Source organism: Aphidius gifuensis, linkage group LG4 (genome assembly GCF_014905175.1).
Source record: "Aphidius gifuensis isolate YNYX2018 linkage group LG4, ASM1490517v1, whole genome shotgun sequence".
NCBI lineage: Eukaryota > Metazoa > Arthropoda > Insecta > Hymenoptera > Braconidae > Aphidius > Aphidius gifuensis.
The window spans coordinates 16,663,009-16,680,536 of NC_057791.1; the positions used below are offsets into that span (position 1 = coordinate 16,663,009).

General features: G+C 23.6%; 3 protein-coding genes across 3 annotated transcripts; 1 reads left to right on the forward strand and 2 right to left on the reverse strand.

The window, feature by feature from the left end:
• Positions 1-362: 362 nt before the first annotated feature.
• On the forward strand, positions 363-3,380 carry LOC122855313. The gene is made up of 3 exons (XM_044156576.1): positions 363-853; positions 1,709-1,882; positions 2,458-3,380. The coding sequence occupies exons 1-3, from the start codon at positions 793-795 to the stop codon at positions 2,691-2,693; spliced, it is 471 nt and encodes a 156-aa protein (XP_044012511.1). The 5' UTR covers positions 363-792; the 3' UTR covers positions 2,694-3,380.
• Positions 3,381-3,955: 575 nt separating this feature from the next.
• Positions 3,956-14,321, reverse strand: LOC122853988 (myb-like protein P; the record flags this gene model as incomplete). Its single annotated transcript, XM_044154398.1, has 7 exons — positions 3,956-4,383; positions 4,449-4,574; positions 4,634-4,903; positions 4,978-5,102; positions 7,055-7,295; positions 7,582-8,126; positions 12,807-14,321. Coding segments are annotated over 7 exons (3,030 nt in total), but the record flags the coding sequence as incomplete, so codon positions are not given.
• LOC122855314 (ring canal kelch homolog) lies at positions 11,422-16,877 on the reverse strand. Its single transcript, XM_044156577.1, has 5 exons — positions 16,501-16,877; positions 16,240-16,386; positions 15,729-16,133; positions 15,118-15,658; positions 11,422-15,032 (listed from the first exon to the last, which is right to left on the reverse strand). The coding sequence occupies exons 1-5, from the start codon at positions 16,569-16,571 to the stop codon at positions 14,331-14,333; spliced, it is 1,866 nt and encodes a 621-aa protein (XP_044012512.1). The 5' UTR covers positions 16,572-16,877; the 3' UTR covers positions 11,422-14,330.
• Between the last annotated feature and the right edge of the window lie 651 nt (positions 16,878-17,528).

The following is a 17,528-nucleotide window of genomic DNA, read 5'->3' on the forward strand; positions in this document are numbered from 1 at the left end:
ATAAAGTGAAACTTTTTACTATTAATAATGTAGGTGAAAAATTTATCAATAATTATTATCTTTTTTTATAATAAAAAAATTTTTAAAATAATTAAAATAATAAATAAAAATTTTGTTAAATTATTTAGAGAAATGCATCATTCATAAAATATTTGAAATAAAAAAATCACATTAATTGTGAATGCCTTGACGCATCATTTAAAAAAAAAATATTCCATTTAGTTAATTGCAAAATTTATTGACTTGTCATTTTTATAAATAAAATAAAAAAAAAAAATTTTATTTTGCGTCGTAAATAAGATAAAATAGTATATTTTTTTTATTTTTCTAAACATCAAATTTTACTGGATATTTTTTAGAGTTGATAAATTAATATGAGATGATGATGATGGTGGTGTTACGAATTTATGGTGTCAGCAAGTTATGGAGAACAATGCAAAAAAAAAATAAATAATAACTTGTGGGGGATTTTTTAAATTTCATTATAACATGATCTTAATGATGTTGATCATGCACACATGATGGGGGTATAAGGTAGGGTAAAGTTTTAATATGCATGAAGAATAAGGTTGAGAAATAATATTTAATATTGTGGTAGTTGAATATTTACGCTGTGTGTTGTTGGAAACAAGTTGATCATTTATTTTTTACTGGGAATTGTCCAGTTGTTTGACTCAGTACGAGTGCAACCATCGTCTTATTCACATTGTTCATCAAGCTCTTCATCAACCAACACCTATACTTTTTTTTTCTTCTTTTAATAATTGAAAAAAATTATTAAATAATAACATCATGGCTTCAAATATTAATTGGATCATTGCTACACTTACTTTTGCTGTTATCATTCAATCAGGTAAATTTATATTTACAATTTTTTTTTAATTTAAAAAATTTGATAATTTGATAATTAAACAAAAAAACAACTAGATTAATATTTAATTTAAAAATAAAATATACAATTATTATTAAAATTTAGTTTTAAAAAACTCTTATCTTTTAATTTTTTAATTTTAAATAATTTCAAGAATTTTTAAGATAAAAAAATTCGTTTTGTGTTTCAATCTTGATTTGAAAAACAATATATTAATATATTATGAAAAAAAAAAAAAAATAATATGGTAATATTTATCAGTGTTTTCCTTGAAAATAAATATGCATATAATTATACGCTTTTAGAATATAATTAGTGTAAACAAAAATTAGAACAAAAGCATAAAAATAAAAAAAAATAAAAAAACAATGCTTATGACTTTGCAAAAGATTGTAAACAATGCAGCTGCCGGATATTATAAAAATTAAACAAAAAAAATAGCGTAAATAAATAATGAATAACATGAAATAAATATTTCATATTATTTTTTTCTGTTTTTTAATGTTTATAATGTTGATGTAGGTATGCGAAATGATTGAAGCGTAACAAAACATGACAATTACGCAAAGGTAAACCACATTGATGTAGTCATCGTCGACACATTTAATATTACATAATTATCATTATTATTTTCTTGAATATAAACAACATATAATTATTATTTTTATCCATAATTTTTTTAAAATTCAATGAGTATATATTTTCTATACAACGAGATTTCCCTGGTAGAAATAATTGCCATTTCCCTGGTAGAAATGATTGCTATTTCTACGGTAGAAATGCTCCGTCGAATCAACAACAATTTAAAAATTTTTTAAATTCATTTTTATATTTTAGGAATGGCATTAAGATGCTGGACATGTACATCAGATAGATCACCAGAATGTGGTGATCCAATGAACATAACTGAGCATCAAAGAAATTTCCAAACGAGAGATTGTGAAGCAACTAGCTCTGCTAGCATGTATGGCTCTTCTGTTCAATCAATTTGCAAAAAAATGGTTACTCGAGGTATTTAAATAAAATACATACAATAATAACAATAATAAATGATTAAAATATACATATTTATATTGTCTGATTGGCTATAAAGAGCTATATTAATTTAGACAATTTAATAAATATTTAATTTGTCAGCTTGGGTCGGACGGGTGTGTGTTTGTCATTATGCACAATTAACAAATTTCCTGTTTAACCCTCAATCACTTAGTCAACAATATTCTTCAAGAATATTATCATCTTAAATAAAATAATAATAATAATAATCAACATTAAGATGTTGCTTGTTTTTTTTAAAAAAAAAATGTTTTTATTTTTTTATATAATTAACACTGTCTGTATTTTTTATTTGTGGGTGTTAATATTTTAATGTGTGTACATTATGTGACGCATCTTAAGATTATTTTAATAAAATGAATAAAAAAAATGTATTTTTCCGGTATGTAGTTTTTGTATGAGTCACTTGTCGTTGTTGTAAATTAATATGATGATTCAAGAAAAGGTGTTTCAAGGACACAGTCACACCCATTAATTAAAAAATAATTTATATTGTTATTTTTAATTAATTTTAATTTTGTTTTTTAAAGAAAATGGAAGAACAGTTATTCGTCGATCATGTGAAATTCCAACTCAAGAAGAAAAAAATATTCAGAATGGACCTTGTCCACCAAATGCTGCTGTTGGAAGTCATATTATTGTGGAATCATGTCACGTTTGTTCCAGTGATCTCTGCAATTCAGCTATTTCTATCGCTGGAAATAAATTTATCCAAATGTTCATTGCCGGTTTAATTACATTTCAAATTTTTGCAAAAAATATTTAATCAACACATTTTTATTGTGGATCATTTCTTTTCTTTTTTTCTGGTAGATTAACAATTAATTTAATTAATTTTTAATTTAGCTTAGGTCGAGGTAGATTAAACAAAAAAAAAAAAAATTCTACAGTTTTAAATATTTAACAAGTTATATTGGAATATAGTTTTTTTTTTTTTTAATTAAAACAGTCATATTGGCGCAAATATTGCACCACGTCGTACAAACTTATTTAAAAATAAATAAAATAATTCATATTTGTCGTAAATATTAAGACAATGTTAAGCAAATTTTTTATTTTTTTTTTCGAATCTTTATAAACCTCGTCCTCGTAATATTTTGTACATTATCGATAATTAATTTTATTATTATTTTTTTTTAAAATCATTTTATAATTATTTTTCTAAATTTTTTAAAATCAATATGAATTTTATTGACGATATAAAGTAACAAACAAAAAAAAAGATAATTAAAATTATAAAAAAAAAAAAAGTGAAAATTCTATCGTGGCTTATCAGGAATCCGTCCAAAATCAAATGAAAAAAAAAAAAAAGCATTATTCGATAGTCTGTGAATTTTAATTCGTAGATTTTTCTTTTATTTTTTTTTTTTTAGATTATATTGATTGTATTTATTTTTGTCTAATGATAATAAATAAAATTATGTGTAACATATTAATCGTGTGAAAAATGTAATATTTGTGAATTACTATTGATTTTTTTTTTGTTTGAAATAAAAGCACTTAAAGAATATTAATGTTTGTATTTTCATCTTTGTATTTTTGTTTTTACAATGCTTGTCTAGCCAATGTGTGTTTAATTTTTGTGTCAAGGACAAATGGTTGTGATTATAACGATATGATTTTATTTCACTACTAAGTGTTTATTTATTTATTTACTTATTTATTTATTTATTTATTTATTTATTTATTTATTATACAAGGCTTAGTATCAAAGTGGAATCTTGTTTCACTAAATTACAGTAGTAACATAATTTTTAAACTATACCAAAATATATAAAAAAAAAAAAATATTAACAAGATTTATCATTCAAATTTATGTTATTATTATAACGACATAATATTATTTTTTATTATCATAAGTCAATTGTCACAGTGTCACAATAATATTTCATATTTACTTATTTTAAAATTGATAAAAATAATCACGTATAAAATACATGTGTCTCTTTAAATTATTTAAAACATAACAAAAAAAAAAAAAATTTAATTTAAATAATTTAAAAAACACTAAAAAATTATCATGCCAGACAAAAAATCACAAATGTCATTTTCAAGATCACAAATAAAACACAGTGTTTACTTAAAAAAAAAAAAACAAACTAATAAATCAAATTAAACAAAAAAATAATAAAAAATATAAAAATTACAAATGTATAATTATAAGCTTTAATTGGTGGGATTAAAAAACCACATAAAAATAATTATACCAGTTAATTAAAATGAAATAATAACAAATATATAATTGTAATTATCCTCGTTGATTGGTATTTGTACTGGTCGTTGTGCCAGGAAATTTACCACGAGGATCACAACGACAAACACAACATGAAGGAAATAAAAACCAGTCCATAAATATACCTTTGCAATCATTATCAGGATCATATGCAAGTAATCTGTGCCATTTATATTTTTGTTCACATCCACAATCACCAATACAACGATTTGTTTGTGTTTTTCTATATTAAATAATTCACAAAACAATTAGTATTTAAATAAATAAAATAATTTATAATTTACTTACGAACAAACTTCTTGATGAATTGCTTGTTCAAAATGTTGGGTATTTACAATTGCTCGTATTTTACCAGCACTGTTACTTGCCCAATATGGTGTTACTATTTCAATTTTTGATTCACAAGCATCAATTCTAAAACAATTAAAAAATTCAATAAAAAACCACTTAAAGATATAATGATAAACATTTACCTGCCACTATCACTACTGCGATTATTTGTAAATGATTGTCGTGGATTTCTAATTTTATCGAAATATGAATCACCACCCTGAATAACACGAGGTCTTGATTGACTTTGATCCTTGAAATTTGGACCTCCATCTGGCAAATCATCTGATCTTTTTTTTCTTCTACGAGGTGAGGAACTTGTTTCAGGACCATATTCTCCATTCATTTCGAAATCACCATACATTCTTTTCATCAGTGCTTTATTTTCATCAATAAATTGTTCAATTCGATCTCTTAAATATTTTTTAAAATATATATTAAATTAATATAATTACTATTTTAACTTTTTTATTAAATAAAAACTTACGTGGGATATTTATTTCCAGCAGTTGGACAAAATAATTGATGATTTTTTTTTATACACGGTGTACCACGTACTAAATCACCTCTTAATTCAGCTCCAAGTGCTACTGACAATGCTGTCCATAATATCTAATTTAAATAAACAAAAAAATAATTATTCAAATTATCAAACTTATTGAAATATTAGACAAATATTTATATCTGTTTTACATAAAGCAACAAAGCTATATTTATTTTACCTCTAAACTTGACATAAAGTATGATAGAAAAATATTATCATTACAATCGAAATAAAATAATCGAAATAAACGAAATACAAATAAGCTAAATAAATTAATTTTCCATCATTATAATTTTGTAATACAAAAAAAAAAATGATCAAACTTTTATGAAATTTAAATAAAAAACAAATTTATAAATATTTAAGCAATATAAAAATAATTATATTATTTATATTTATATATTTAAATTAAAAAGTAGATCAGATGAAAAAAAAAAAAAAAAAAATTAATTCTAATTTATTAACGTGACAAAGAATGATTGATTGATTGATAGGATCACGAGTGTGTATTTCAAATATTGCATAATCATGCATAACAAGTAAAGAGCAAATACTCATCTCTTTGTAACTAAAATCACGTGCATACAATAACAAAATTAAATCGATGCCTTTCTACTTTTGGCATATATATAACGTACATAAATACATAATAATATATACCCTGGATTTATAACATACGTGTCTACCAAACAAATAAAATTCACATGTATAAATTTTTTACTTTCATAATCAAATATAATAAAAATAGAAAAAAAATATTAATAAATAAATATTGAATTGATAAACATAAAAAAAAGTAAATTTATAATTTTATTATATTAACCATTGTTGTTGATTTTTAAAAAATAAAAATACAAGTAAATATTTAACGATAATTTTTATATTTAAAAAAATTTTTAAATGTAAATAATTCATGTATTTATGTATATTATTTTAAATCAGATTGAAACTTAACAATATAACCAAGTGAAAGGAAACAAAAAAAAAAATATACATGAAAAGAATTTAAATCGACATTGAACTGATTAGATGTGGGTCCATTTAATTCTACTTAATTTCTCATTAAAATTATAAATGTGAACTTTCGATAATTAACATGCCAATGTGAAAAAAAAATTAACTCATAATCAAAAAATATTTATACACAAAGAAGGCACATTATAATTGCATTTTCATTTACTAATGAATCTAAAAAAAAATAAGATAAATTGAGAAAATATATATTTTTTTTTTTTTTTGTTATTTTCGTAAGATGTCGTGAGGCCTTGATAACTTGATATACAAAGTGTAATTAAATTCGTTTTACATTATTATTATTTAAAATAAATATATTTATATTTTTCAAAATGCAAGGAAATGATCAAGGAACTTTTCGATTGTCCATGATCAATGTCGTCAAGTATTATTTGACCTTAGACTTGCAAAAAAAAAAAAACCAAAAACCAGCTGGTTAATATTACAATCACTATTTCGAAAATAATTTACTGATTTTTATCTAATTATTTTATATTTACTATATAGTAAACAAAAGCTTTTTTTCTTTATAAATTTTAATAATACTGCTGTATCAAATTCAAAAATAAAAAACTGGATAATAAATTAATCGTGTAATATTAGCTGACAATTTATTATGATAATTAATTTATAAATATTGCAATTATTAAATTATTTGATAACCAATTTGTTAGCTTTTATTTACGACATGTAATTCGTTCATTTATTTTGTATATAAATTTTTTTTTTTTTTATGACTTTTAAACTCTCACCTCGTAATAAATGAGATCAAAATTTTATGATTTTAGTTTGACTTGGTGTAATAATATTTAACGACTTTAATATTATAAAAAAAGATTGGAAAATTTACTTTTTTTGAATAATAAAAACATAAAATTTAATGGCCTATGAAAATATATATAAAGTTTAAACATTAAGATTTTTTTTTTTTGATAATACAAAGTACATTTTAAAGTTAAAAAAAAAAAATTAAAAACTTGAATATTTATGTATTTTAATATATTACCGGTATTTGTACAAAAGAACCATTTTGTAATTGTGGATATGAGTAGAGTGGAACAACAGGTACTGATCCATTTTTTAGATAAATTGGTCCTTGAATTGGTGTTACTCTTGCATCATGTGGTATATTTTCGTCATAGTAATCATCAACATTATCATCACCATCGTCATCATAATCCAATACAGCATGTACTGATGTTTTAGCATTTGAATTACCAAATGATCCACCATTAACCCTCGTAAATCTATCATTTATAAAACAAAAAATAAAATTAAACCTAAAGACCTTTAAATTAATTTATATTTTTTACTTTTTAAAAACAGCTTAAAAAAAATTACTACATGTTTTAAAAATAAATCGAAAATAATATGTCCTCTTTTTATTTAAATTTCGATCGAATTTCACATGTGTAAATTGAAACGAGATATATTTTTTTTTACTTTAATTTATAAACTACTTTCTAATTACGTATGATGGTTTATTAATTTTTTTAACCAGTTGAAAAATAAAATATTTAATAAACATCTTACCCTTCTGGTCTTTCAGGATAAGAATTTTCATTTTCATTTAATGGCAATTGTTGATTTTGAATTATTCTAGAATTTTGATTTTCTTGATAATTTGTATTTTCAATTGATGATGATGATGAAGATGGTAGTGGTGGTGGCTGAAGAATTTCTTGTTGCAATAAACTAATATCTGAACTTTTAGTTTGTGTTGTTTGATAATTTTGTTGATACTCAACATATTGATTATTTTGTTTATCTACATTTCTTGTATCATAATTATGTTGTTGTTGATTTTGTGATTGATAATTTTGTTTATAATATTTTTGTTGATTGCTTTGTTGATTATTTTTTTGTTGTTGATAAGCAGCTGGTGGTATATATGGCTCATTTTGATAACGACGTTCATCTTGAAAATTTACAGATGATGGAACAACAGCATTCAAACGTAAACGTAACGGATCATTGGGTGTGTAAAGATAAGGCGATGGTGTTGCCAATTGAAAAGGCAAACTAAAATTACCCAGTGACATATCTAGCTTTTTATTTATATATTTTCCTTGATCAAATTGTTTATTAGACTAGAATTTTTTTAAATTAAATATCAAATAATACTCGTATTTTATTTTTGAATAAAAAAATATATATTTTCCTTTTTATATGGCTGTCATCATTGCCAATGTCTTCATTAGTTTCACGTTTATGTCAAACTCCATTATAAATATCTTTCTCATACAAACACGATTAAATCTTTGCCACTGTATTTTTATTTTTTTTTTTATTTATTCAAACAGTATTACTTTCATATTAAATATTATTATTATATTTTTAATTTTTTAATTTTTATGATTATATTGCCTCGGGAATTGCAAAAAAAAAAAATCTTGATAAATCGATGTAGGCGCCAGGGTGTTTATCCAAGACTAAAATCTGAAAAGGAAACGAAATATATCAACTTGTTTTATTTATAATATTAATTTTCAGCTTTTATTTTTTAATTCATTAAGAATAAATATAATTATTGATTTATGGATGATGTTAATGATAATAAATTGGTGAAACTTTTTTGGCAAATTTAAATTATTATCTTGACAATATTTAATCATTTATTTTTTCATTATTTTTGTAAATTTATCACGCGCTTTTTTCGATTGATTTTTTATGTATTCAAATTGTTATTTTTTTTATTTTTTATTTTTGACAAATGTTGATGATGTATTCTTAACAAATGTGAGGAAATCGAAATAAAATATACGACGTTAGTAACGTACTTTCTTTACGCAGCCTTTCACGTGTGTCTTTTGAATGTTAATGATTCTTGTCTGCCACCTAGACCCACGTTTTTTTATTTTTTTTAAATAAAGTTTTATAATATATATAATAATCATGGCCAATTTTTTATCAAGAAAATTTAAAGATAAAATAAAGTGTGAATGAGTATTTGAATAATATATTTCACTAAATTATTAAGTTTAAAATTATATTTTCTTTCTTGTTTTTAAATTGAAAATATAAAATTGAAAAATTAGGAGAATGAACTTGTTGATAAAGCTGTAATCAACGTTGACTAATTGATAATTTATCCGTTCATTAGTTCTTTTGATAATTAAGACATTTTAAGTGAAAAAAAAAAATGTATATGTCGTTTTTTACACGAGGGTGTTACTGTCTCATTAACCAGACACTCGACATTTTAGTTGATTAAAAGAAAAAAAAAAAATAAACACTCGTCTGCCTCGAATATATTTAAAAATAATTTAAAAAATTCTAGCTTTTATTTTTTTTTTACCTTGCATTTGACTGGGAAGTAGAAGCATTGAGTCTGTCAAGGATTTTTTTTTTTTTTTTTATCTCAATGTTATTCACTGTATTTTAAAAAATTGCAAGATACATAAAAGTCATATGATAATTAAAAAAACAATATTACTAAACACATTGGTACAGCTCACATTGATTTAAAATTTAAAAAATTATATCCTAAAAAGATGAGAGAAAAATAAATAAGAATAACTGAGTAATGTCACATTTTAACAAATAAAAAAACAAAATTTTAATAATAAATTAAGTAGGATAAATTAATGATTTAATTGTTGTTGATAAAAGTGTGAAAGGTTCGGTTGTTAAACGACAACTGAAGTAAGTTTTTGCCAAAGCGAAGGGGATAAGTCCCCAGATTCATTTGATCATAAAAATAAAAAAAAAGTAAATAATTTAAAAAAATTTTTTTACCCATGTATATTTTCAGGCTCTCTCACCTCCAATAACATACACCACATAAAAACCTCACTCTCGATTTCTACATACACATATACACAGTATATTTCACATCGAATTTGACCTCCTTCGGTGGATCATCATGCATCTCCTTCCTCGGGATTTTAACCCACAATAATTCCTTTCATCGGAATCCGGAGATTATGAGTAAGCACATATTTTTTTTTTCATTACTTTTTTTTATAAATAAAAATATCAGGATATCCGTTTTATAAATATACTTAAAATAATCAATCATAATTAATATCCAAATTTTTTGAAAAAAAAAATTAATTAATAATATATAGCTTTAATATATTCAAAAGAAGAAATAAAAATAAAAATTTAATAAAAACTGAATTGAATATTAAAAAAAAAATATTTATATAAAGATTGGAATTTTTTTTTCATACAATTTCTGAAGATGATAATATTGGTGAAATTGAATTTAATATAAATTCACTATCAAAGAGTTCACACAAATATTTTTTAAAATGAATTTAAAATAAATATAATAAAAAAATATAAATAGTCAGATACCTTGTGTTCAAAGAGCCGTGATAAATAATGAAAAATAATAGATATAAATCTGCAATATAAATTTGATTGAATTTTCCTGTCTCTTTATTCCGACATGTCAATAATAATTATTATAAATGGACCCTTTAGCCACGTGGATTATTGTGCCTAACAATTTAATTGACATTCTCTGGATCAACTTGTTGCTTGACTTTCTTTTTTTTTTCATATAGGTATAACATTCAAATAGCTATGATAATAATAATAAAATGAAAATTATGTATTATAAAATAGAGAAAAAAAAAAAATAAATGACATTTGTATTCGGGTTATTGTAAAAACGTGCGTACATGTCCTCGCGCAAATTTCAAAGATAAAAAATAAATAATAATGATAATAAAATAAAAGTAAATCCGGTTGTGAATTGTATCGTAAATAAAATGAGATAAATTGTGCATGTTTTATTTGTGTGTTATAATATAAAAAATTGTATTGTTGATTGGTTATTTGTGTCATGATTGTCAATTAGTTACAACCCCATCATGATTAATAGTTCCATAAAATTATTATAATTCAACCGGAACTATCAAACTGCACCCGAGTTTATTTATTTCAATTGTAAAAAATATATTTATTCATGTTGAATAATTTTTTTTTTATATAGAAAATATAAATAGGTTAAAATTCATTTACTGTATTGCAAAATAATTGTTTTGATTTTATCATTTTAAATTATTTTTAAAAAACACATTTCATATTTTATCATTCACATTATTTTTATTATTTATTTATTATTTAAAATAATAATAATTTTTTAGTACAATTTTTCTAAGACATTCATATAGTTTTATATTATATAAAAATGGTTTTTTTTTTTTTTTATAATTTAATTTAGAATTTAAACCATTGAATTATTATTATTTTTTTTTTGTTATTTACAAGAGTAATTATAAAATTTATTTGGAAAAATACAGCATGCAATGAGAATTTTTTTTTGTCATTTTAATCTAAGTTTATTTGTGACTTTGTATAATGTATTAGCCAAATAAAAATAAAAATATTTTCTACCAACACATTGAGCTAAATATGCATATATAAAATTGTCGATAAAACCATATTTGTCTTGACATTATGGCTTACATTAAGGTCATCTACACTACATTTTGCACGTTAATATATTTTTTTCATTTATTTTTATACGTATGAAAAAGGTATTATTATATTGAAAGAAAATAAACATAAAAAAAGAATATCTCTCATCAATCATATTACGTTATTTAATGAAAAAAAAATGAAATATTAAAAATATTACATGATATCTTTTGAATGAATTTCTATTCTCATTACTGATTGTTTTTTTATGATTTTTTTTTTCACGATTAGATAGTAAAATGATTGATATGGTGGTTATATTTAAGCCAATGCTAAAACACAATGTTTGTTAATGGAATGCCAAGGACAATAAGAAAAAAAAAATTAAAAATAAATGTAACTTTTTTTTTTTTTTATTAATGGAAAGTTAATCAAAATATGTATCTGATTTTATTTTATTTTTTTTTGTATAATAAACTAGATTAAATATCAACTTGCTAAAATAATTCTTAAATAGATAACAAAGCTAAAATTTTTAATATTAAGAAAGGGTATTTAAATTTCTGTCACGAAAAAATTATTTTTCCAAGAAATTAAACTAGGTCAAGAATTTTTTTGTACGACCCTATTTCTGGGAATTATTCATTCAATATTTAATGAATGAAATTTAAAAACTAAAATTTTATAAACGAGATTTTGTATTTAGACCGTAATTATTATTAAAAATAAATACAAATAAATTTTTCAGCTAAATTTTAAGTAAAATTATTTTTAATTAAAGTAAATTGCATACTTTTTTTTTTTGATTATTATTATTTGAAGTAATATATCCTGCTAATAAAAACTAAAAGTAATATATAGATTAATTTTTTTCGTTTTTAATTTCTATTATTAACTGGAGTACTTTTTGATTTACTTATAAAACTAATAATGACTATGTTGGACGTGTATGTAAATTATTATCATGATATATTTAATTAATAATTCCAATTATTATTTAAAAAATTTATAACTAATTATATCATAATAAAATCGATGTATTTGAATCATTAAATTAACTATAATTAATCAAAATTTAATTTTTGATTTTAAAATTAAGTTTTAAAAAATTTTTTTCTATAATAATTATAGTTAAAACAGTCTTTTCTAATTAACACGATGATTAAGCAAATATTTTTTTAAAAAGTTTTTCAACTAACGTAGAAAAAAATTATATGAGCAAAATTGTATTTACCTTTTTAAATTTTTTTTTTTTACTTACCAAGGAAAAATTAAAAAAAAAAAAAAGATGTTAAAAAAATAAGGAAGAAAACAGATCTCTCTTGGAATGTCACAAGAAAAAAAATTTTAAAAAATTGTCTACTCATTTTAATAAAAGCCATTTAAAGATCATCACTGTCACTTCCTTGTGGTTCTCTTGGTTCTTCAACTTTTTGTTGTACTGATGATTCAGTATTTCTATCTTGTGATCCCCAAAGTGGTAACCAACGATTGACAAACCACCAATGATATGGTATACCACGTGCTTGACATTCTGGTCTTTCTGATCTTTCAATAAATCTACAAATACCTGGATGATTTCTAATACATGAATCATCACAAACATGTTGTCTTTCAGTTGTATTATTAATTGTACAAACAGCAACATTTGATGTTCCAGCTTGATTTAAAATTCTCTGTTCACCAGATGTACTTGGTTGTGGCTGTTCAATTGATGAATTACCAGCTTGTGATGAAGGTGGTGATGATGAAGCAGATGATGATGATGAATTTGATGGCTCTTGATTTTGTTCATTTACAGAATCATCTTGATTACTATTATTTCTTTCAAATCTTCCAACGTAAATTGTTGGATTAGCATACAATGGATTATTAACAGATTGTGATAATGCAATTCTATCAATTCTACCAACATATATTGCTGAATTTGATGATGTTATTAATCTACGACAATGACAATTATTTGTATTTCTACATTGACATTGACGTAATGTATCAACAAGTCTATTTATTGGTAATCTACCATAAAAATATTCACCACGACAATAAGAACAACGACAATTACGTGCTACTTGATAAATATAATGTCTACCAGATATATTATTTGTATTACCAAAACCATTACACTGTTGACATATATGATAACGTAAAAATGGTAATCTTGTACAAAATTGACACATACAATTATTTCCAAGTTGATTTAATGCAACATTATCTGTTGAAAAACAATTACGTGATAAATTATTAAAACGACCAAGACATGCTTGACTTGTCATGTAAATATCACGATTTCTTTCAAATGTTAATAATGCTGCTGATGCTGATGATGTTGCTGATTGATAATTATTAGGATGATTATTACGTGAATTATTATTACCACGTATCCATGGACGATTATCAACTCTTTCATAAGTATGATCACCATTATTTTGTGGTTGATGCTGTTGTTGTTGTTGTTGTTGTTGTTGTTGTTGTTGTTGTTTAATTTGTAAATTTCTATCAACAACATCACGATCAGCTTCATCAAAATTATCTAATCTTTCATAAATATTTTCTTCTGGTTCATGTAAACGACGTGTACGATTAAAATTTCTAACAATATCAATTGGATTTTGATAATTTGGATTTAAATTTGCTTGTCTATTATTTTGATATATTCTATTATGTTGACGTATATTTTGTTGATAATTATTATCATTATTTATTAATAAATTACGATTACGTACAATAACAGCAATTTCACCATTTTCATAACGTTGACAAATACAATTAGCACCTTCACAATCATGTGTACGATTGGCAATACGTTGTTGTTGTTCTTGTAAACCACTGGGCTGATTATCAATTGATATATCATTATCTGATATAATATTTTGTTGTTCTTTATTATGCCCAGTGGTTTGTAAGCCTCACATTGTTGTTGTTGGTATTTGTGGTTTATCAATAATAGCAACACCAGCATAACTACGTCCAATACTCATTGTATTTGGTAATGTTGTCCATGTATTTGTACGTGGTGAATAAAATTCAACAGATGATAAATTTGATGTACCATCATCACCACCAACAACATATATCATTGAATTAAATGTAACAACACCAGCATTTCTACGACAAAGTGTCATATCAGCAATTGATGTCCATTGATTTGTTTCTGGATTATATGCTTCAACACTTTTACGTACTAATGGTCCATCATGACCACCAACAGCATATAATATACCATCAAGTACACCAACACCAGCACCACTTCTACGTGCTGACATTTCAGCAACAAGTTTCCATTGATCTTTTTCAGGACAATAACATTCAACACTTGATAAACATTGACGTGATAAACCATCATAACCACCAACAGCATATAATAGACCTTTAACAACACCAACACCAACACTTGAACGACGTGTAAACATTGATGATATCATACGCCATTCATGAGTACGTGGATCATATACTTCAGCTGAATTTAAACCAGTTGTACCATCAAAACCACCAACAGCATATATACAATTACCAAGTACAGCAACACCAAGTGTTGAACGTCGTGCTTCCATTCCAGCACATCCTGACCATTGATCAGCATTACCATCATAAACATCAACTGTTCTTACCTGAGATTAAAATAATTTTACATAAATAACTGAAGTAGTTGATGGTTTTTTAATTTTAAATTAAAAAAAAAATGATTAAACTTACTCGTAATGATCCATTAAAACCACCAACAGCATAAATACGTCCACCAAGTACTGATAAACCAGCACGACAACGTCTTGTTGGTAATTCTGATACTTGATACCATTTTTCTTCTTTAAAATCATAACATTCAACACTACGTATGGCTTTTGGTGCTTGTCCACCAACAACAAGTAAAACTTTTGGTAATCCACGTGGTTGTCTTGGTTTTGTTCTTGGTGTTTTAAATAATGTTTTTTGTTCACCTTTTAATAAATGATATTTTAATGCCTCAATAAGATAATCTTTACATTGTAAATTTTCTTTTAACAATGGTTCTTCTTCAACACGTTGTACAAGATATTCTTGTGATAATAATGGTAATCTAACATGTTCCATTAATTGTGATAATACATTTTGTCGTTTATCAAGATCAGCATGTACCCATGATATAACACTTTCAAAAACTTTTTCTTCAGTTGGTACAGTTAAACGATCACTACATATTAATTTTGCAACTTGTTGAGGTGTTAGAGTTAAAAATTCTTCACTCTCAACAACTTCACTGTTAAATGGCACAAAAATAAAACGAGTTACATCAAATTTAAATTATCAAATACATTAATTAAACTTACGAAAAATGTTGTTCAATATAACTGTCAGCATGACCAAGTAATTCAAGACAACCATGAAGATCAGCAAATGCACGTATACCCAAACAATTTGATGGATGTAATTGTGCTTGTAAAAAATCACAACAAGCATCACGTACATCAGTCAATTGAAGAAGATTTGCAGCTGGTAATAAAACTTGTACATTTTCTTCAGTAACTTGTACCTCAGCCGTATAAACATAATCAACAAGTAATTCAAGGGCAGCATGATCAACACCTTGTAATTTAATACGTTGTTGATCACGTTCTTCAAAACTTGTAAACATTGCATAAAAATATGGACTACATGCAGCAAGTACCATTTTATGAGCTTGTACATCTGAACCATCATCAGCTTCCAATATCACATCACATAATAAATTTTGTCTAATATAAAAATAAATAATAATTAAAAAATAAGATACATAGATCCAATGCTTATTTTTCTATGATCTTGTTTAATGATTTATAAATAAATAACTTTATAACTTACTTTCTCATTGCATTTATCATATCAAATGCACGATTTGTATGATGATGATTTCTATATGGTGGCTTGTCCTTGCCATTTTCTCTTGGTATATGTTTTTGTGAACTTTCATCAAGAGAATTTTGACTTGCATAACGAAGCAACAAACAACTGAAAAATTAAATGATAAAGCAACTTTGATTTTCTTGATGTCCTTGACATGTTTATCATTGTAAAAAAAAAAAAAACTGTTTAATAATTTAAACAAAAGATTTGTTTGTTTACCTTCCAACATTGTCACTCTCACTGTTACTATTAACTGGTTGAATTTGATTTTGTCCAGATGATGGATCCATTGTTGTTTTGATTAAGTAGAAATTTAATTTGTTAATTTTTTTAAAGTTTATCACTTTAAAATTGATTATTGATATGTGTGAGATGACAGATTAAAAACATTACAAGCAATTAAAAATAAATAGCAATGTTATTGATGTCATATTAACATTTTTTTTTTGATTATTTAATATTATTTTTATTTGATAATTATATTTTGATCATGTTTGAGTATTTTGATGATTTAATTGATTAATAACTTGGTAATTTATTTTTTTTTTGACACTGAGTTAATGATGACAACTGAAAAAAAATCTTTGACATGTATTACAGAAAATAAATAAAAAATAAACGTGTGCGCACGCATTATGGCAGACATTTTGTAGCGGTAAAATTCAAATTGTATTAGTGGCTTTTTTTTCGTTTTATCAACAAATAAAATCGAAAAGAAATATCTGGATGATTAGTCAACTGAATTTTTGTTGGACATTGAAAAAAAATAAATATGGCCATATTGAATTTATCATCTTAATAATAGATGCAAATTTTATAAAATATTTAATTAATTAATTAATTTTCATTTTGTTAGGGCTTTTGATATTTGACCAAATTATTTATTAAAATGGTTTCCTAATATTTGACATTTAATACAACTTATGTTTTTTTATAATTTGATGTTAATTTACTTTATGATTGCCTCAATAAATATATTAAATTAATATTGCGTTTTAAAAAATAAAAAAAAATTATAAATAGAAAAATAACGAATAAATATTATTTAAAAAAATATTATCTTGTTTATTTTGTTAAAAAAATATTATTTGTTTTTTTCTATTTTACAGATAACATTGTTATCATTAAAAAAACAAATCAATAAACATATTTTAATCATTAGTTTTTTTAATTTTTTATTAATTTCTTAGTATTTTATTTTATCTTGTTATTTTTGTTATTCTCTCTGAGTGATTAACGTGATATCA